This window comes from Pomacea canaliculata, linkage group LG7 (genome assembly GCF_003073045.1).
Source record: "Pomacea canaliculata isolate SZHN2017 linkage group LG7, ASM307304v1, whole genome shotgun sequence".
NCBI classification, from domain to species: domain Eukaryota; kingdom Metazoa; phylum Mollusca; class Gastropoda; order Architaenioglossa; family Ampullariidae; genus Pomacea; species Pomacea canaliculata.
The window spans coordinates 14,397,222-14,420,347 of record NC_037596.1 but is presented as its reverse complement, the minus strand read 5'-3'; the positions used below and the strand labels follow the sequence as shown (position 1 = coordinate 14,420,347).

Genomic DNA, 23,126 nt, shown 5'->3' with positions numbered 1-23,126 from the left:
CTTAAATCTTCAACTTCTTGTTGCAACACGAGCAAACAGCAAAGACGCTTCATATTCGAAAAATATATTATTTATATTATTTTTTCTTCTTATTTGTTATCGTATTTTTACATTTGTTCTTATATTTATAAGTTTATATTTGTTATTAATTTTTGGGGTATAATTTTTATATTAATTATTTATAATGATATTTATTTAAATATCGTTTCGAATCAAAAGGGTTACAAATGTTTAATGCCATAACATTTGGTCCATGTACCCACCGTCGCACGAGCAGACTTGGAGAAGATCAGTAGAGAGCGAGAAAAAGGACATGGGAACCACATGGGCCCAACTGAGGGGGGCTGCCCTCTACCGGGTCCGCTAACGAGGTGTTCTTGCGGCCCTATGTTCCCCAGGAGTAACAAGGAATAAACTACAACCCACCCAAGCACGCACGCCCGCATACTCAGTCACAACAATGACAAGAAAAAGCTTTATTGCAAATTCGTCTTCCACCATTCTGAGAGATCCACCTGTGTAGCCATACTCCGGGTCAGCACCATCCGGGCGTCCAGGCTCCACCCCAGTACTGCGGTTTTCCAGCCATGATGTCACTAGCCTGTTGTGACGGCGACATGGTGAGTCTCAGGTTGTCCAGTTTGGTCTTCATGGACTTGTAGACCGTCTTGACGTCTGCTCGAGTGCTGATGTCCGTCGTCTCCGTGGGATCGGTGTCCAGGTCAAACAGCATGTACAGTTTTGAGTAGTTTGACTCCGGAGGCTGCTCTACCTCAGGTGGAGGGTTGTACCAGCCATCTAAACATCACGTCATGGACACAACAAATGTTAGGTAAAGGACACTGGAGGATAAAATCTGATTCATGCGAGTGTGCATCGTGTATTATTGTTATCTCAATGCTTTTGTGTATGTGTCCCTCTCCTTTATTCTCTCTTTCACACACACACATATGAATGAATATATATATATATCTGAAGAGAGAGGAAGTGGAAAATAAGAAAAGATTCATACCCGGGCTGCCTGGCTTGTTCCATGTCATTTTGTAATTTTTGTAACGTAGCGCAGAACGGTTTTTAACGTCGTTGACGTCGTAGATAAACTCTTGCCGCGGGCTGACCCCGTTGGTGGCGATGCTGTCCCAAAGGTTAAGGCCATCTATACCCTCAATGGTTGAGTTGCCTCCGGCCAGTCGTACAAGAGTCGGGTACCTGAATTTGTCCCCAGATAAAATGACTTTTTAAAACAGCGGACAAAAAAATTGAAGAAGCAACTTTTATTATTTTTTTTTTTTTAGTATCAAAAGCTTTTATAAGTAAACTTAGTGCAACTTGACTCAAGTTGGTGGCCCCATCATCCCTTTGCTCGTAAGAAGTTGTTCACTAGCTGCTTCATCTGGTTAGCACACCCAGCTACATGTTGTCCTCCTTGCTCTTATTCTCTTAACAACAGCATGTTGGAAACATATTGAAACAAATTAAGACAAAGGACACGGGAATAAAGAAAAGCCTATCAACTTCTTGTTATGAAATTAAGACCCGTTGGTTCTTCTGCTTTTTCTTGCTGTTCCTTTGCTTATAAAAAAATTCAACTGTTGTTACACTTTAAAAGGACCTTCTTTGTTTGCATTTTGGTATTTTGTTTGGAGGGATGTCTGTTTTAAGTTGCTTGTATGACACTTGGACCCAAATTAATGCTGTTGTTTGTATTGAAATAAATGTGATACGACGTGTTGCTGCTCAATTAAAGATTTTTTTCATGGAAAGACGGAACTTACCAGTCAACAACGTGGGCAAGTCCATTGAATGATGTGTTGGCCGTCAGCAGTGTCTTGCTTTTGGCTATACATACGGCTTTGGTTCCTCCTTCCCACAGAGTCAGCTTGGACCCCCTCAGCGGCCAGTTGCTGGAACCAGTGTTCACGGGCCCTCCGTTGTCCGACATGAATAAGATGAGCAGGTTGTCCATGTAAGCCCGCTCTTCCAGCACGCGCGTGATGTTACCGATGCCCTCGTCCATGGCCGCCCCCAATCCACAACGCAACTTCCGGTCTGCAGACGCGGTGACGTTAGCGCAGAAATTGTTGACGTAGTACTCAGGCACCTCTAGTGGTTCATGTACAGCCTGATAAGCTAGGTAGATAAAAACGGGCTGTGATGAATTGTGGGTCTCCAAGATTTCGATGGTTCTTTGAGTGTACAGGTGTGTGGAGTAGGTGCCATTCGCGGACCACAACGGTGTGTCGTTGAAGACAAGATCGTAACCGTTCCATGTACCGGTGTGGTCAAAGTGGCCTTCAACCCCGCCGTACATGCCGTAGAAGGTGTCAAACCCTCGTCGTGTGGGTGTCATGTCCCAGCGACAGAAGCCCAGGTGCCACTTGCCCACCATGTGAGTGGCATAACCGAGCTCCTTCAGACTCTGCGGCAACATTTTCTTGTCCAGCTGCACGGAGATATTCTGAAGATTGTTAAATACAGAATTTTGAATCCCCATTCGAAACGGGTAGGTACTCGTTAAGAGAGCAGCTCTGGATGGGGTACAGGAAGGTTGTGTATATATGTTGGTCAGCTCTACCCCCTCCGCCCTCAGACGGTTCAGGTTCGGGGTGTACATGGAGGGATCTCTCCACCCAACGTCACCCCATCCCAGATCGTCGGCGACGATGAGCAAAATGTGTGGAGGAGAAGCTGTCGTCAATGACGACATAACCGTGGAGATGAGAAACAGTTGGAGTAACATGATGGCCTGCCGACTCGGGATGTGGTGAACAAATATATTAGTATGGCGTGAGCTCAGGTAAGCTGTCTGTAACACACAATAATCGACTAATGTATGCGTGTCAAGCAACAAAATCAATCACTAACCAAGATATAACAGTAAACAATTTGCACCTGTGTAATTACGCATTCATTTTCCGTATTCTTATTTTACTCAACACAAGGACAAACTGACCATTCCACGTGATTTCAATAAGTCATTAGTTTTCTCTATTATTTAAAAAAGGACATGAATTCAATGTCTAAATATTTAAAATATTCAGCAGTAAGTTAAGTAAGTTATCAGTAAGAGATAAACTAACCTTCAGAGATGTTGCATGAAGCTTCTTCTTTTGTCTCTGAAGCTGTTGGCGTAGCTACAATGTACCTCGGTGTTAGATGATGATGCTGAGAGAGGCTGGCAAGTCCTGTAAGTGCACCGATGAGAGGTCTGTATAAATAGGAAGTCTTTTCCCCCCCTCAGTCCTGTCTCCCCTCACATGATGACTAATTATTTTCTATTTTTTTCTGCAATCAATATCCCATCTCCTGCGCATTAGTAACACACTTGTGGGCTGCGGCGCTATGTATTCTCCCTAATTACCCTTTTTCTACTTAGCAAAATTCGTACACTCGTTTCTTCTTCACTAAATTCAATACAAGCTAATCATGTGTTTCAAAAATAAAAGGATTACTAAAACTAAAATAATAAAGACAAATTTCACGACGAAAAAATGCAGTTGTGAAACACATCAGGTTCCACCTGAATGGTCATAAATAAGTCTGATATATTTGCAATGTGTGTTTGTTTGTGTGTGTGTGCAAACGGGCAAGAGATATTCATTACAGAGACGGTAGAGACCGAGAGTAAGGATGAACAAATTCCTAATCCTTTTCCGTGTTATCTTTTCCGTGAATCTTCCGATATATCTGTGGCTATCTCTCAGGTGCAAAACATAATAACTGTCATTATTTTGAAATTAACAGCTTGCTCGATCGGAAAAAAGTTCTAAACAACATCTGTCTCGGTTCAGCCTTCCTTGAGAAACCCAAACATCTTCAGACAGACACAATTGTTTTATTTGTCAACACCATATTTTTGATGACAGTGATAAACAAGCAAACTTGACATTTTGTTTACGTAGGAGTTGCTCTTTTTAGTTTGAGATTTGACTAAAGGTCGTTAAAATAAGTCCTGTTCTGAGTTTCTGTTACTCTTTGCGCAACTTAACCAATGACATTTTGAACTGTACAGGAGTGGGATGCTACTACAAAAGTTATTTCTGGAACAAAAGAGTTTTTTTAGGTTTGCAACTAATTGAGTGGTTTGAGACAACCTATCCTGGGTCCTCCGTACAAGAAACATTGGTATCAGCAATGAAATCCTGATGAATCATAATAAAAACATTTTATTATTCATTTTGAATTTGTTGAATTGCAGTATGTGAGGAGGACCTCTGCAAAACATGTCATCGCTGGTTTGGTTTAGAACCCAGTCTATAGTATGTCCAAGTGTATGGATGGTGTGTCCAGCAATCAACTGACGGAAAATATTCATAAATTAAATCCTCTGGGCTGGTCCTACCAGCTGAAAGCGGTCAAAATGATAAAGAATGTTCCCAGCAATTATGAATGTTTTAGGAAAATACTGAAATTTAATTAAACTGTGTCACATCTGCAGTGGCTTAATAAAAGTTGTTTCCTCGTCACTTTGATGTATGGATCCATAGATATATCGTCCTGAAATGCTGAGTGGGATTGTCTTTTATGAGTGTGAATCTGACCTGCTGGGTGGTCTGATGAATGGCTTTCCGTTTTGTAGAAGTAAGAAGCTGAGTTGTCATTTCTTTAATACAAGGGATATACTCTCTATTTTCCTTCTCTGACAGCACCGGAAAGTTTGGGATGAATCCAATGTACTCCTAAAATGACCCTGTACAGAGTGGAGCTGTTATAACTAATTTCACCCACTGTTGGACTACTGGTTTGACTCAGGTATGCATATAGTAATTTATACAGTGCATGCATGTATTAAGCTGTGTATACAGTACGCAAGGTCGATAACGGCTTAACAAAAGTTTTTTATCAGTACCTCTTTCTTTCCAGCGATTTTTCTCATTCAATGGCTTATTTTGTCTGTCTAAGATGATCGGTGTAATATTTGCGAACTACAAACTGAATCTGTTAACTATACCTCTCGTTTGTGTTAATGAGTTTCAGGAAATCGTTTTCTTCAGATTTTTAAAGATTAATGTCCAATTTTTGTTTGGGAAGTTCAATATTTTTGCTATTATTTAAAATGATGGGGACCAGGTATACAATAAGGGTTGAAATGCATAGTCAAACATGTCGGTGTATATATATAAGAGAAAGATGAAAAGGATGAGAGAGAAAGAACATCTTTCATATATACCTATTGATATGCATTTCCGTGAGGCTGTGTGTGCGTGTCTAACTAGGTGGTCTTGCAGATGTCTTTCATTTTTTGTAGTAGTAAGCAGTTGCCACGTTTTTCATAACGAGTTTTTAAGCTTTTATGGTGATCAGTAGTTGCGAAATGAAAGCTTTATGATTACATCTAGTGGTAATAATGCTTATCATTAGTGTGATTAAATATCGATATAAACTTCTTTTTTTGAAATACATCAATGCTTCTTACAAACACGACCCATTGTGTTTCTATTTCATCCATTTCTCCATCAAGGCCCAGAAGCACAACAGCTGTTAAAATGGTTTGCTAAAAGCGGCAATAACTGGAGATTAGATGTTAGAGATATTGGTGTTGATGGTGAGCACCTGGATGTTAAATGGCCTTTAGTGACTCAGGTAATATTAGTGTGAACGCTCGACATGTGGTGAGCAATGCCCAGACTCTCCTCATCTACTTGTGTGTAAACTGCAGGTGGACAGCAGGGGAGAGATAATTGGCAATTATAGGGAAGGGAGATATTGGGAAAGAGATAAGAAGGGACAGTTAGGAGGTAGTGGAGATACAAGGTCAAGGATGACGAATAAATGTCGTAGGAATGAGGGGAATGGTTCTTGGGTTGGTTCCTGGGTGGCTGGTGGCTGGTGCCTGGTTGTTTGAGAAGCATAACCAGATCCTTATCATTCTACCAAGAAATCTTAATAATTATTGTGATGAAAACGACCCTAATAATTTCATTAACTTGGTGTCAAAACTTCAAGCACGTTTTGACAAACAAATAAACGCTCTTCATTTTGCTATCATTTGACTTGCAAGTGTAATTTATAGTTCTAATAGTGTCAATGATATCTTTATTATTGTTATTATTTTTAATTATTATTGTTATTGCAAGTTATAGTATAGAGATAACACAAGTAATAAGGTCAATAGATTCGATTTATTATGGTAGATATACTTTGAACGACTGACATAAAGACCCTTGGTACCATGAATGAAAAAAACTGCTGTCTTTTTTATCTCCCTTTTAACTGCTTCTATAAGGACATCAGGTTCCATTGAAGATGAAAACTCCAGTCCCTATCTGATTCCCTTTGAACTGAAAATAATAATATTAATGCTAAAAATAGTCAGAGAACTTGACTTATATAACCGTCCCTTGAACACCTGCTGCGAAGGCAACTAATACCATCAGAGAAAGGAACTATCTTCATGTCTCTTCTAACATCATTTTCAAATATCTATATAATCCTTTTGAACTGCTGTATCAATAGATCAATGGATGTAATTTATTATGGAAGCTGTACTTTGAACAACCGCTTTAAAAACTTCTGGTAACATCGGAGACAAGACCTGTCTTTATCTTTCTCCCCTTAAACTACTGCTCTAAAGACAAAGAGGGCCATTAAAGATAAAAAAATCCGCTTTCATCTCTCTTCATTTAAACTTGTACTTTGTAGACATTTTTTTTATCTCATTCCTCTCGAAATAATACCATTCCATTTCTAATAGAAATCAGAGATTTGATAAAGCCGTGCTTTGAAATTCTACTTAAAAGCAGGTTGTAATACTACAGATAGTAACTGCTATCATTCTCACTGTCAAACTAATCCTTTAAAAGATAGGTGGTACCATCAAACATGGGAACTATTATTTATTATTTTTCTCATTTCCTTTGAACTACTGCTACACATTTTTGAGATCCTTTTTCTCTGATATTCTTGCAATATATCCCCAATAAACATGGATATCAAGTAGACATTTCCGAACGTTTGTTTTGCAAGATAAATTCTCAAGGAAATCCCTCGGCTCACGTCCTGATCATCTTCACAGATTACTTGCCAGAGATGAGGTTACAAAGTTGATACTTTTTACATCTGTTTCCTGAAAAACCAAGTTTTTTCGAACTCCGAGCAAAGACAAAGACCAAAGTTTTAGCAGAGAGTTTGGAGACATACAGACTTACAATTGTGCACATCTAGAGACAAAATGTACACATGGAGAATCAGATATTAGTCACGCATGCGCTAATTCACAGCAAACATTCTGGATACCAATGGCTTACGTCAGTTATATTCCCCTCCACACGTACTAAAAAGGTCTAGACGGATCGGAAGACACCGGCGGGGTCAGGTACGGGGTCAAATATTGAGTACAGCTTCACCAGTCACTGAGGGGAACATCTCCACAATGGTTACAATTCGTCACACTCTCGTATTTACTTTTCTTGATAATGGAGATAAACCACTCAATGTTCCATGAGCCAAGGTCATAAGAAAATAGTTCGTCCACTCTCTCCCATCCTCTAATGCACAAATACATAGATACTAAGAGAGAAACAAAAAAGTGTAAATACCGGAAGTTATTTCTCCACTAGTACCCTTTTTAGATGATTATTTTTTTTTTGCCAGTTCGTTTTCTTCTTTTCATATTCCCCTAAAAAACCCGATTTCAGCCATATTCCAAATCGTCAAGAATTAAAGGTCGAGGGTTTGCTTCAGGCGCACATACTAGCAGGCACGCAGTCACACAGCCCACATTTTAAACACGACTGTTATCATATCGTAGTAAAGTACTCCTTGACCTCCTCTTACACCGGCTCCAAAGAGCAAGAGTCCAACATGCTGGTGGCGCCACAAGGATGCGTCCTCTCCCATCTGTTCTGCCTTTTCACCGACGACTGTGTCTCATCTCACGGATCCACTCGGACGGTGACATTTGCCGATGGCACTATGGCGGAAGATCTCATGGCGATCAACGACACGATCAGTCCGGTATCCGCCATCTCAAATGATCTCAGAAAATTATGTGATATCGGTAATCAAGAAAACTTCACGACGATTTTTCCATCATCATCATCCATCATCCATCATTCATCATCATCCATCATCATCATCAATCCTCATTCAAATGTCTTCCTTCACTTAGGAGATTGTGTCCAAAGAAGTTGGTCTTTAATTTCACCCAAACTTTTTGCGTTGATTTCAAATGAACATCAATAACATGTACAAATGTACTACAAGCACACGTCTATACATACTAAAATATGTATTAAATTATAGACAAAATTACATGCAAAGTTATATATATATATATACATATTCATTTATTATTTAGTCCCTCGTTTAGTTTCATTTACGCATTCTCCCGTATTCATTTATCTGACAGAAATCACATATTTTAAAGCCCTCGTAAAGCTCAGTATGGGACACGATTTCCTTAAATCTTGATGAATACCCTATTTTCATTTTCATTCTTTATTCATGATGAAAAAAGTGTGTTGATAAAATGTGTTCCCCCGGCGTCGGGGAAATAGTTTCTTGCACTTGGCTTTACCCAGCCAATGGAAAAAAAAGAAACACTTCCTACTAGTTTTTCAGTCTCTGAGTATCATCATGCCTTTTTAAACGCACTTGCATCTTGAATCGAATTCTCTAAAGTTTTAAATATATTTCCCTTTTCAGTGATAAGTAGTATCAGAATATCTGCAATGCATTTTGTGGTTTTATCAATTATTTAATATTCATCACAGATGCCTTCATGTGAATGTAAGCTAATGGACTGTCTCTGGGAGACATCTGTCACGTGACAGGATGCTGAGGTGTGGTGTTGACGTACTCAGGTAAGTTTCGTTCTACAGCACTGAGGTAAGTTCCGTCGTCGTAACTGTTTATTTCCGAGTAAGCGTTTTCATCTTCGATTTTGGTCGGCTGAAAGGTGTGGTCGTAGTGTTCTGGCGCCAAATTTCTGTCTGAAAAGACAGGAAACCTTGTCTTTAATTACCAGGAGCTATTACTTAATAATAGGCAGACAAAACATCAGAATAAAGCAAACAGATAAAAAATATATGACAATGACAAAGCGAAAAGAAAAGCAAACCTGTCAGGGAACGAGCCAGATTAGTATTGTTAACTCTAACAGGAGGCCATGTTAGGAGTAAACAGAATGACTGTTAGCACAAAAAGATGGCGGCTGTAATATTAGTATGTAAACTGCCGTGTGTGTGAGTTGCGACTCATTTTGTGATGGCAGATAAGTAGCTCAATATAAGTAGTTACAAATAAGTAGCTCAATATTATGACTGGAGGTAAATATGACTAGAATAAAACTTTGGCTGTATGAGCACAGTTAGTGCGCGTGGCTGCAGTTACTGTTAGCACAATAATGTGAATACACTTAGAAGGCTCCTATAAGTATAGCACAACCAATTAATTAGAATAAGCAGACTGCACCAAGTACTGTTAGCACAATTCAATGACTAGCATACAAAGGTTGCTGTAAGTACTGTTAGCACATCCAATGACTAGCATAAAAAAGGTTGCTGTAAGTACTGTTAGCACATCCAATGACTAGCATAAAAAGGTTGCTGTCAGTACTGTTAGCACATCCAATGATTACAATAAGATGATTAGGATGCAGGAAGTAGTGAATGGATAAGCGCAGACAGTGAGAGCAGCACACACCGCTAGTAAAACTGGCGGACAGGAGGCCAGTGTCTCCGGTTCGTGCAGACCTGCAGATAATGACCAAATTGTCATCATTTGCTGTTACATAACATATAATATTGGTCAGTCTATATTTGCCAGTCAGTCAGGCCTTCTCCTTTTTCTCTCTCTCTCTTTCCTACTTCCGCCTATTTTCATTTTAATTCTTTTATTATTTTAGACATTTGACAACTGACTAGAAAATTTCTATACTCCACAAAATTTCATGGTAGTTTTCCTCATTTCCTCCTTATCAACCTCATTTCATTCCCTCCTTTATATTTCATGCTTCTTTGTTCCATAAATAACTTGACACATCGTCCTTAAATGCATTATTGTCTAGTTCCCATACTTAATTTGTGGTCTATTTAACTGGAACCCTCAATCATCAAATTGTTATTGGATTTACTTACGTGCTGTTGCCAGAAAGGACAAAGAGTTCTTGCTCTGTTAAAAAGAAACAGCATCGAACTTTCACTAACTTTTGATAAAACCATGCTTACCTTATAAACACATAATTAGTTTTGTAGTCTTAAAGTAAGTGGCTTTCAAATTAGTTGTCTTCAGCATTTAAACGATAAACAAAATGTAAGGAGACATCATCATCGTCATCATCAAATTCAATTCAATAATAATTTGAAAAATGCAGTTAATATAAACATAAATGATGCAATAAAAATTTTCCTTTCTCCTCAACGTAGACAATGAAATAAAAGATTAAAATAATTATATATGGGAGATATAATTATACATTGGACCAACAGAAAACTCAGTCAAAAATCAGGAATAGGAGGAAAGAGGTTGGGATTAGTTCAAAGAGACGGTCCTACTTACGCAGACGACTGCCCGAGCTGTATTTTCTAAACAGACATTTAGCAGCGACGATAAATACGATAACCGCACAGACGACGATGGCCACGCACGTGAGGACGACGACGATGTTGAGGTTGAGGCTGTTGCTGTGGTTAGCTGTTGAGGGTGTCAGTCCCAACAAAACTGTGGAGTTGTCGATAGCCTGGATGGTTGTCCACTCTCGTGCTGACTGCTGGTCGTACCTGTCAGTTTCAGTAACGACTTTTTGGGATTGTGACCGACCTGGTAGACAGGACTTGAGCTTTTCGCAAGCCCCGACAGAGCACATACACACACATATAAATATATATAAATATACGCATGCATACATATAGATGTATACACATATAAATACACACACATACGCACTTATATACACATAAAATACACACATACATATAAATACACACACTTATATTTACACGCATACATACATATAAATACACACACTTATATACATATACAAAAATACACACAACACACGCAGAGAAAGCAGCCCGACTTGTATTACTGGATTGCTGGCAGACGATTTTTTTTCCAGTTAACTGCTAAAACGAGGCATGAGACGACAAAGCTTCCGGTTTATTCACATTTCAGATTAACTACTAAAATGAGGCATGAGACAACAAAGCTTCCGGTTTATTCACATTTCAGATTAACTGCTAAAACGAGGCATGAGACAACAAAGCTTCCGGTTTATTCACATTCTTTGTTTAGCTCGCCGAGACTAACAGCGGAGAACTTCGCAAGAAGCTAAGCGTTGGTCTCGGTAGACAGACAGCAGTCCACAGATACACGTCCTTGACCTGACGTTTAATCCGTCTTGTATGAAAAGCTTTTTTTGGAATTTTATGAATTCTTCTTTCATTTTTGAGTTAACCAAGATAGTTGGTAAGCAGGATATTTTATATTTCCTCTTTTTCTGCTGCTCTCTTTTCGCCTTCAATCTTTGTTTCAGGAATGCCCTCTCTCTGCCTCCCTCTCTCTCTCTCAAACCTTTTGCTCGCTATATTTTACATTCAATAAACAAAGTTCATTTTAATTTAAAGAACATTGAATTACCAGGATCTCGAAACTATTTCACCCATCCATAAGCTAGATACTTTAATCTATTAATTAACTCATCTAACCCTGACCCCAATGTTAACGAGATTGAAAACTTTTCGATTCTATTCTTTACACAGAAGGACCATCGGTAGTAATCTGCAGTAATACCTCAAGGGAAGGAAGCAAAATCTTTTTAAAAAAAAACTTAAATTGGACACGTGACCAATGTACTTACGAATAATTACGATCTCCACTTTTTTCTCCCCCCGGGATTGTTCCCAGATGACAAAGACTACCGTCCCGGTGTCCTTGAGTTGAAAGCGTTTTCGTAATCTGTACCGGAACTTCTGAGCCTCACAAACACACACTTCGGGAACATTCGACGAGCATTCATCTTTCTTTTGCTGTAGCATACACAGGGTCGTGTAGTTGGTCTCGCCTTCCGCGGTGTGCCGCACAATAATGGATATCGCTTGTTCAACGGCACCAGTTAGAAAAAAGCTTATTTCTGACAGTTTGTCCTGATAGGAAGACGAACCTTTGTGTGTCGTTCTGGACATGCAGACTCAAGACGCTGCTGCTGTTATAGAATCTTGTTGGTTAACAAACAAATATTCAATATGCTGGAAGATAGATAGACGGGCATACGTCATGCGTGCGTGTTTGGAAAGTTTTGGAAAATTTCCTCCTACACACACATCTGCACATCTGTTTTGTCCATACACCATACAAGAGGACTAACCACTTACTCAGACATGAAAATATGTGTCGTTCACTACTTTCCATGATCATTATTTCCAGTTAAAGTGTGTAGCTACTGCATCAACTTGGTACAAGATGTTGACAATAATTACGATGCCTGTTATTGTTGATTGCGAAGTGTTGACTTTCGTACCAAGATTTTCACTCCACAAAAAAATAATCAATAAATAAATAAAATAATCAAATAAAAAAATAAAATATCGAGTGAGAAACGAAAGCACAGCGAATGTCTCCCGTAACACCGCGAATGTCGAGCAGACGGCATGAAAGACGATAATATGTTTATGTTATTTAAATGGATTTATCAGTTGGTTTGATTTTACCAGCGTGTACTGTGACAATATTTTTCGCTTTAATTTGGAGACAGACAGGGACGCACGATTTGTTTACCAGTCAAGCAGATGATATCGATGTCAGTGGAAGTGACAAAAGAATAACATGACAGAGAAGTAAATTGTGATGAAATAATTAAAGAGGTTCTGATTGGTTACTTATGTTTAATTTTATAACCCAAGGTATTGTGTGGGGTTTTTTTGGCCACCTTAAAGTATAGTCCACTGTCATCTTTAGTAATCTTCATCTCTTCCCCCCATGCACACGCATTACATATCTTACTCATTACTAACAGTAGCTCTCATTATTTACCACCAACGTTATTCATATTGTTTCATTCTCACATTTGTCACAAGGATACAATTATATAAACAATCAAGAAGAGTAAACAATTTTTCTTACTTGGTGAAAAACAAAAGAACAAGATTTGGAGCCGCAGAGCCTGGTGCAGCAAATGTCTGGTCCGGCCATCACGGACTCCGGCCATTTTGAAGCACGACCACTTAAAACATTGTCGCGCATGCGTTTCGAAGCACATCAGACTAACATCCTCGTAACACATCCTCGGCTGAGGGTCACTTCGACTACGATATAGACATGTGAACACTTTTAACACGGAGTTGACATTTGACCAAGAGCATCCAATAACCAAACTGTGCTCAAGGCTTAATCCTTAATTACAATTGGCTGTAATCATGGACTTGTTTTGTCTGTTAGACTGCTTGCAGATAAAGTTTCTGCTTTAACTTTCAAAACGAGACGAAAGCACAAATTCACTTCCGGTTTAACTATCAACGTTAAAAAGACAAATAGACAATACGAATTCTTGTATTGACGGAGGTATAAAAGCTCATACTTTATGGATTGCTGGGCTTATTAGCTCTAAGTCGTGGAAACAAATTTATTAAAAGTCTATTGTTGGCATGTAGAATGTTATCGGGTTTCCGCATGTTAAGCTGCTTACAGTTGGTCTCAGCAAACAGAAAGTATGTCCAGAGATGTTCATCTGTGCTGATGGCGCCGTCTGTCTCGTTAGCCTTGCATGGCAGACAAAGCAGTTAGAATGATCCACTAGTTGTTGAAGTCCCCATCTCTATTATACAGATAACTGTGATTTTTATAGATGAGGCACTCCATGAACTGAGAATACGACACTTGATTCTGCGGTGACGAGCTATAAATTCAATCTACTATCTCAGTGAGTTTTAAAATGAAAACAGGAAATTTTTTTAATGGCAGAATCTTCAATAGGACCTATAGGAAGCAATTAATGACTTTAGTGGGCGGTTTAAACTTTCAGTATTCTAAACACAATATTTAAAATGTTCTCCGTCTCTCCTCTCGTCTCTCTCTCTCTCTCTCTCACTCATACACAGAACATATTTTCCCCTCTTTCGTAGTTTAGTATACTTTTTCCTTATATGTATTTTTATTATAATTTCATTCTTTTGCACTTAAGAATGCTTTTTCTTCCAGCACAGTAGTATACTTCCTATCTTTATCAGGCGGTCCGGTGACACAACGGTTAACCACTGTCATCAATAAAGCAAAGTTTGGCTGGCCTGGGTTCAGATCTCGTCTAAATCACAAACATGTAACAAACACACATACACACACGAATTGACACATGCCCAAAGGGAAGGAAGGAATGAAGATGAGTTCAAACTTTTTAATGCGGCAAAACTGTTGCGAAAAACTTCCCTTTCTGTGCAGTCCACCAAGAAACATTGCAGCTGAAGGATAAAGAGCTGCAGCTTTTCTTGTTAATTGCGCCATGTTTTCCTCGCCACTTACCTCGTTTCATCATGTTCAAGTGTTTGTCGAAATCATTAATTGACGAAAGTTCAAAGTTTTAACCCTAGAATAAAATAAATTTTTGCATTTACATTTGGCATGTGCAGATTGAACATCGCTCCCCACGGATAAGTGTGCACTACCAATTTTTCTTTAGTAGTAGTAGCTTGTTGTGTTTGTAAGAGAGGAGTAGTTATCTGTTGATTGTATATATGTACATTTTAAGATATGCAACAATATACCTTATGAGTATTAATGCAAATATCATTGTCTTATAAATACACTTGATGAAAGTTTAATCTTTTTATTTTACTGGTCAACTGCAGTTTGCAAAAATTTAACAACATCGACTCTTTTTAACCGGAAACAGGGTGAAGTCCTTTTTGTCGTCTGACTTTTCTGCGTTCCTCACATACTTCATTGGGTGTCTGAGGGGTGACCAGACCTGTCCGAGTAACATCGAGAGTGAAACACGTAGCCTCAAACTGCTTCTCGTATAATTATCATGCAGAGACAACGAATAGTTTTACTGACTGGTTGTATGGATGACTGGCGGCTGGCTACAAGAAAGCTGTGTTGGTAAGTTTGGTTAGTATATGAGTGTTTTGTGTGAAAAATTAATCCAAAGAATTTCGAATGAGATTACCTGCGTGCTGTGCATGCTACACCCTTCATAACAAGCTACTCCGACTTACACTTTGTTATGTAAAACTTCATGTGTTTTTGCTAGCTTAAAAGTGACAAGGAACAATACCAAATATATTTTGGGGATGAAGTATAAAGTCGGAAAGAACAAGTCATTGGCAGATCTTTTTCTGTTTTGTTGTTTGAAAGAACACGAATAGAACATTATGCAGTGGTGCTACATGTATTAGCGCAAGTAGTATATTTAAAACAACTATTTAACAAGAGGTTTTCTCCAAAAAATTGTGATTAAAAATTAACTTTGAAATACATGTATTATAGCAGAACATATCATAGAATAAGTACGTTATTCTTCATTAAATGTTTAAAAGGATTCACCAAACTCTGTTAATTTATAATGAAGCATTTCTTGCTACTCAAGACATAAGGCGTTCATCACACACTACAGATAAAACAAGCGGTATGTCCCACATATTTCTTTGAAAAGTTTCTGTTTTACCTGTAATTCAGAGCAAGTGACGTTCCAAGTGATGAGCTGCTTCCTCAATCCTCCGGGATGCTGACAGCAGGTCAGGTAGGAAGGATTAGTCCATCGCTCTGCTCGTCCAATTCTTTATCGCTTCATTGTTAAGGAGACTCCTGAGTAATAATTGTGGACAACCATGCAAGTCCACGATTATTTGCACTCTCCCATCACACACACACACACTGCAAGTTGGACCGCAAAATCCCTTGTACTTTGCAACGTTGCCGAAGAGTCACGTGGACAAGCTTCTAGCCAATCGCAATCCGCCCGAGTAACGCGTTCTCTGTTTCAAAAGCTTGCAGGCAAAAAAACAAACTCAGGTCACCCGAACATCATATAAATTCCTCTTGTTACTTGACTGCCGCTAAAAATACCACAGAACACAAAGACAGTTGCTTTGTTAATTTATTTATTCTAGCAGGGCTGGTTTCCTAATTAGTCTTGATCCTTGGAGTCTTGAACTAGTCCGCACGTCCAGCTGTCAAAGGGAGGTGCGGTCAGCTCCAGCCGCCATTTGCAGTCTCACTTCTAATACCATCTTTTCGCTCCTCGTGGTTCTAAAAAACATCGCTTTTGTTCCATAAACTAAAATAACATCTAGAAACAAGCCCTACCTGTTGATTCTGTTACATCATAACTGAAGCTTGTTCCTTCCGTTGTCAGGCCTGATGGAGGATGTTCATGACCTGACACGACATGACATATAACAGAAAGTTCAAGTAAAAGAAGGCGTTACAACTGCATATCTTTTTCAATGGATATATGGCATTAGCTGGTGAGTATTTTAGTAAAAAGCTTTGTAACTGTCCCGTTATGTGTTAATCCACAGAGTATATTCAGAACAGTGAATAGTAAGGTTGCCATTCACGCGACACAAGATGAAGAAAATCGAGAACATTGAGCAAGAAGTAGACTCTTCGTAGAAAATGGATCATGTAAGAAAAATCTGTAAAATTAAACATGCAATGGTCTACTTTAGTCAAGTTTGAATTCTTTAGATATGCAGAATTTCGCAGACATCTTAGAATGTCAAGATTTTCTCGTGTACACATGTTTGGTAAACGTCTCTTAACGCTTTAAAAATGAGTCCGTAGAGAAAAATAAATGAAAGAAGAAAAAAGAAAGAAAGACGGAAGGAAATGACGTACTGAAAGGGTGGCAAGACAAGGGAAGCAACCGCAAATAAAGGGCGCTCTAGCCTCATGTGCATTATTTTAACTGCTTTAAGGTAAATAAAATGCATGTGAAAAGCAGATTTTTTTGCTTGATTCTTACTAAGTTTTATCCTATTTTGTTTTTAATTTAACAGTAGTTGTTAGCTTAATTCTAGAAAGTTCAAAGACATTCAAGTAATTCTAACTTCAAAATTACCGTACACGACACACCACACGAACTAATCGACAGTCAATCTGCGACGCTATACGACTCAAGTCCATCACTCACAACATTATTATTCCATGATCCTTATTCCTACTGTTAATTACTGACTAAAATGCTTATATATACATCTCTACCTCAAACATCGATCTAATCACACCTACTCGCTCATCACAGTCATATAATTGGAGATACCAGACTCTCACACCTTTAACACACCATCTCATACTATCACCATCTCATTCAATCTATCTTCATCATCACAACTTTACAAACAATATTCGCAGCTTAACATATCTACCCATCTCCTCTATAATCTTTATTAATAATTTTACTCCTTCACCTACATCCCTAACCTATCTCTAACTCCCTCTCGCTCCGTACTCAACAATCTGCACTCATGCACCAATCTTACACCCCCAACATTTCATCGCTCATTATTCTATCTATATAACCTGTTCACCCCTATTTGTTCTATTGAGCTACCAAACAATAAAAATAGTCTATAATACAGATGCATAACAACACTAAGCCAATTCTCACGAGAATCACAATCCGATTCTCTTATACAATACCAATCTATCGCTTAACCAACATAAACGACTCACCATTACCCTTCAACATAACTAATACATTACGATAACACATTCTCTCTTCTAATTATGATTTTAATCTAATTATTCTCCACATTATTTTCTGTTACTAATTACTATACTATAATATTCATACAATCCTTCCTACGTACATTATAAATTAACTATATAATTAATTATCATACATTTCATGATCTGCTTACAGTGTTTTATAAGACACAGAATTTTCACTTCTGCAGTATATATAACTATAATCTCTTACCTAAATATATCATACAGAAACTCAATATTTACCTACATTTTAATCGGCGCTATTCCTTGATTGTTCTCACAATTTCCTCAATACGTCAGCTTATATATGTTATCATTTTCAATACCATAGAAATTAACAAAAAATATTATATGCTCTGTTAACAAATATTTCGCCACAATATAAATTGTGCCAGCGAAATCAAGTGTTTTGTAATCTGATAAATAACATAAATCTATTATTTATTGAACTGACTAATCAAAACTTACTCATTGTTTATGTTGAACCACACCTTCGTGTGGCTTTACAATTATAAATGTAATCAAATAATATAAATATAAAAACAAACCCTAAAATGAAACAAATTATAAAAGTAGCCAAGAAATCAAAATTGACACAATGCTAGTTCTTAAAAATTGACTATCACTGTCTAAAAATACAAGAATTTCAAGTAGCAACTATAGTCTATTTAGAGATCAGTCGAGATATATATGATAAGATAAAAATAATCATGCAATTATTGATTGACCGGAAAATTGTCCGAGTAATTAGAAAGAACATAACAAACACAAGTGTCATTGTTGGTCATGCACTTCTCAGCTGATATTGTTAGAAAACATAACGGGTTAAGAATCGGGGCCCCACCCTTTGCTAGTCCGACATGTACAGTTTGGTTTTGACTGATGTTGACAAGTGAGAAGTTAATATCTGAAGGTCTAAAAAACGACAAAAAGTAAGAACCGGCTTGGAGATGAAAGGTCCGTGTAAGTTCTCGTATGGACAGTGTCCAGGATTCTGGAATGGAATTTTTTTTAAGATCTCCTTTAAAGCTTTAGTCGTGAACCCAATCTCTCAGCTTGTTATAGGCAGTTATGTTTTTGAGATGTTTTATATCAATAAATTGCAAGAAATTGTTTCCAAGACGCTTGCATTAAAGGTTTGCACTAAAAGTATCCAAACATTACTGTTCCCTGCCTGGATGACTAAATTGTCTCATTCATCCATATTCTAACAAACGATAAATCTCTCTTCCTACACACACACACACACACACACGTACACTAAAAGTATGTACTAGTGACATTTATGAATATTACACCATATTTTTGTTTAGTTTAATACCACATATAGAAATAGAACTTGAAACATGTTACTCTCAACTATGAAACCCAGGTTTCCAAGACAACCAACCGTTTGCATTGGTTATCCATGCCAGCAGAAGGGACACGAATTGTCCGAAGTAAAAAGTCGAACTTTCCATCGTAATTAAGCAGAGATGAACTGTTCATTAGTAGCCACATTGATGGGCAGTAGTAATCGTCGTAATAGACCAGGATGGTCAGATGTCCCATGATCTGAGGTCAGACTGTTTCTGTAGCTTCGTCAAAATACCCATACACCTCTTTCAAAACTCTCTCTTCTTTCTGTAGTCGATGTGCTTAATGTCCAGCCAGCACTTGCTCCTAAAACGAAGACGAAGAGCAAACAATGGTTAATACAGTAACAAAACTGTTTCTGGCTCTGACACAGAGAATATTGTATATTATTTCCTGTACATATGCGTTCTTTTGGATGGAAGATTTTAAATCTCTCACCAAAAGTAGGTTTCGGAAGAATGGATGATGAGCAGTGCGGGAGGAAACAAACGAAGGACGTTTCTAATTCCGGGTGGTGACTGTGTGTGGTGTCTGTATGCGGGTGTTAGAAAATGTGTGTTCTTCCAGTTCATGTTAACAGCTGTCCCGTGCAATGCAGTTAACTAGATAGGGGTAAATATTTATAACCTATCTTAGTCACACAACCATATACAGATAAATATGCACACACTCGCCGTGTACATGCACTACACATAAAAGCACACATACATATACAAGCACTCAAACACATACAAAGAATTATCAAAAATATGATGTATTTATTTTTCATTTTCTCATGTCCTTTCTTAGGTTTTACCCCCCCCCCCCCCACACACACACAAACAGATAAACATCAGCCTGACTTATGTAATTGATAATAAATGATATAACAATTGTCTGTGAACTCTTACCCCACCCGTTCAAGTTATAGCGGGATGGTTTTTCTTTCTATCTCTCTTTCTCACACACACACACAAAATTTATCTATCGACTAATTGATGTCATTTCGACAAAAAGAGGCTTTAACTAGACTTTGAAGAAACCAGTGAAGGTGCGCTTCAGAACATCAAGATATTGCTTTAAAAGTTAATCTCTCTCTTGAAGAGCCACCTAATGGCAGAAAAATCCCAGCTTTCCCCCCACCATAATCTGCACCTTACACCTGGGCGACATCAAACACACACCGCCCTTCCTTATCTCTGATCTGAGCGGATGGGCGGATGGGCGGCTTTCTCCATCAGTTGCATGGCAGATCTCTGTGGCCCGGAAATAAAGCTGTAACACAGTTTCGATGATTCGAGGTCAAATCAAGTCCTTCAGTTGACTACCTTTGCGGCTGGAGGCGAAGAGACATATGCACAACAACTATACCATGACAAAACTTCATAGCGAATCCTAACAGAAAAACAAGCAGACGAAAAACCACACTACACGACCTCCAGTGTCCTACACGATAACAGCAACACTCGCATCGCGCGACGATATCCACGAGTACATCCGTGAGTCTATATATCCCGTGCCCCACACCGCTGATCACAGATTGTGAGGTTTCCGAGTGTGTCCTTCTGAATGTGCAGGTTATTCCACCTGCAACCCAGCACACAGCCTACAACACCCATCCCTCCGAATCACATGTCCAATCAACACACACACCACACACGTATCAACAACGAAAAAAAAACACGTCTTGACTTATTTCACGTTCACTGTGACAAGAACAGCATGCTCACACCGGAAGACGTGGCAGTTACCCACTGCTTCTACTCCTCAGTCCAGTTCCATCCTCCGTGAATCGGTAGCAGTGGTGTTCAGGCGCACTAGCTTAGCGTCACACTTCCTGCCTATCACGTATCCAGTAACGGTATACCTGACTGATAATAGTCGACAACTGATAACCACAATACACACGTACAATGCACATACCCATTGTACAAACTTCCTATTTAGCATATCCTTGGGCAAGGCATCCTATCTAACCTCCAGGATCTGCTGAGAAAAACATGATATTTGAAGCAAACTGAGTTTATAGGAATCACCATAGTTTTTGATTCTTCGTAGAAGGTTTTAAAGGCACAAGACTAAAAGCCAAAACACCTATAACACGATTGTGTGTAAGCTAGCCATATACAGTAAGTCTCTACAAGTGGTCACCACCCTCTCTAGGCCCCACATAGGCCAGGGACCTAAAGCTAATCCCTCCGCTCAGACAACTCGATACAAACGACCCAATCACCTGTGGACCAGCATCTTGGGATTCACTGCAGTAGTCATCCCTGTTTACCCTACACCTCCGACTAGTGCGCGTTGCCTCACTCTCTATAAACCTCAAGGCGTCCGCAAATGATACGACGTCTAGAAACAGACCTGAACCTCTCGCAATTGCAGAGTCGCAACCATCTGTTTCACCCATTCTTGCTTCGTAATATGAAAGCCAAATCACAAGCACACCTGACAAAACTTTCAGAAATTCTTTGTACACGTGAAAAATTGTCTCGAAAGTCCGCCTCAGGCTACGCGAAACATTGTATGATCTATAACTTGATTTACTTGGGGTAGATGAGGACGGCCCCCCCCACACTCCAAACCCGGTTATCCGTTGCACCTAAATTCCACCTCGACGCCATTGCACGCTTTCAAACACAGACCAACCCGCACCCAACACCTACTCTACAGTACGACAGAACCAACCATCACCACCCAAATTACAGCAATTCCAATCATGCTATTCATCAACAGCAGCCTCCTCAGCTTCAAAGTACCACACATCCTCATGGTAACCCAAGGCGGATTTCTAATCAGAATTACCTAAACACCAACATACCTTGCGCTACCGACCGTTTCCCCGGCAGACTTAGCACACTACAACCAACACCCTCCCGTTTAACTATTCTCATCCACTCCATTAGCATCGTTGTGTCACATATCTCGCCCCACAGAAACACGAAATGGTCATGCGTTTTCACGACATCCGCAAAGCCAACAGTAATCTTTGTAAATTAATAAAACTCTCGAAACTGACCGAGGCCATCTACTCTTTGACCATCATTCTAAAGCGCATCAAACTTCCCTATCACCCTTCTATTGTCGTGTCGATTTCTTCCACCTTACCGACTAGTCTCCAACACGCAGAGCTCCACACCAAAACTAGCCATCAAAAACACACAAACAACGGTTACAAAGAAAAACGCAACAACCACCAGCCTAAAGCGCAAACGAAAAGCACAAGTGCACACAAAGCCAACAAAAAAACCCTATCCACACGAAAGTCAAAAGGAAAACAAAACATCAACACAACGACAAGAACAACGAAACCACCATACAAACACCTCACAAACTTAGCCGACATGTCCTCCTCTCCCTACCACGAAATCCACTAACCTTCGAACACATGCCAGAAGAAGTTACTCCTTAAGGTCCGCTGGACTCCTGCTCAGTCTAGCTACAGAACCTAAAACTAGGAACTTTGTGGTGTGATTTCAGTGAGACAGTGCAAATCCACTTATCCCAGTTTTCAAAAATCTCATCATGGCTATTGATCTAACCAAACTCATCCCCTCAATCACACATCCGCAATAAATACACACTCTACCCAACACCAATATCAGTCAACTCGCGCCCTCTCTCATCGACTCATGTGTTCTGAAAGGTTTCCTCCTCACTTCTTCCTAATGACATCTGCTATTGGCACTCCTGAATCTCTCGATCGCTAAACACCCTCTACAATTTCGTAAGCGGGCTGGACACACCGTTAATGCCACAGCTGCGGCGTGCTGGCATGCGGCGACAACCACATAGCACCGCGCGCACCAGGGTCTCATCTCAGTAAGCCTTCTATCCTAACTCACCTCGTAGCAAAACAATAAGCAATCAAATCATCGTTCCGCCTCCAGTCGTCCCGTCCAGTCGGCAGCAGCAGCCACAGTATTCTACCTTTTTATGTTTCAACATAACATATTTCATTTATTCAGAAAAATTGAAACTAAAAGAATATAACTTGTTCCACGGGTTCGAGAACGACCGACGCCTGCCACCCATTGCCATTTCTGATACTCACTCCACTTACTCCTCATTCCCCTCCTCACTTCAGGCGCTGTCACGATGAACGGCAAGAGCTATCCGTTCCTGTTAAACAAAAACGAATCTGA

At 39.2% G+C, this 23,126-nt stretch overlaps 1 protein-coding gene and 1 long non-coding RNA gene across 3 annotated transcripts; both read right to left on the bottom strand.

Annotated features, from left to right (window-relative positions):
- Positions 1–518: 518 nt before the first annotated feature.
- LOC112569547 (arylsulfatase J-like) lies at positions 519–3,229 on the bottom strand. Its single transcript, XM_025247353.1, has 4 exons — positions 3,081–3,229; positions 1,776–2,806; positions 1,013–1,209; positions 519–798 (listed from the first exon to the last, which is right to left on the bottom strand). Exons 2-4 carry the CDS (start codon positions 2,738–2,740, stop codon positions 536–538), a joined length of 1,425 nt encoding a protein of 474 aa, XP_025103138.1. The 5' UTR covers positions 2,741–2,806; positions 3,081–3,229; the 3' UTR covers positions 519–535.
- A 4,871-nt stretch (positions 3,230–8,100) lies between these two features.
- Positions 8,101–13,461, bottom strand: LOC112569121. 2 transcript variants are annotated; one of them, XR_003100305.1, is made up of 6 exons: positions 13,063–13,461; positions 11,801–12,142; positions 10,501–10,780; positions 10,080–10,113; positions 9,646–9,695; positions 8,101–8,933 (listed from the first exon to the last, which is right to left on the bottom strand). It is a non-coding gene; the product is annotated as an uncharacterized LOC112569121 (long non-coding RNA). The 2 variants fall into 2 exon arrangements; XR_003100304.1 differs by having other exon boundaries at positions 8,102–8,933; positions 11,801–12,145; positions 13,063–13,459.
- Positions 13,462–23,126: the final 9,665 nt, after the last annotated feature.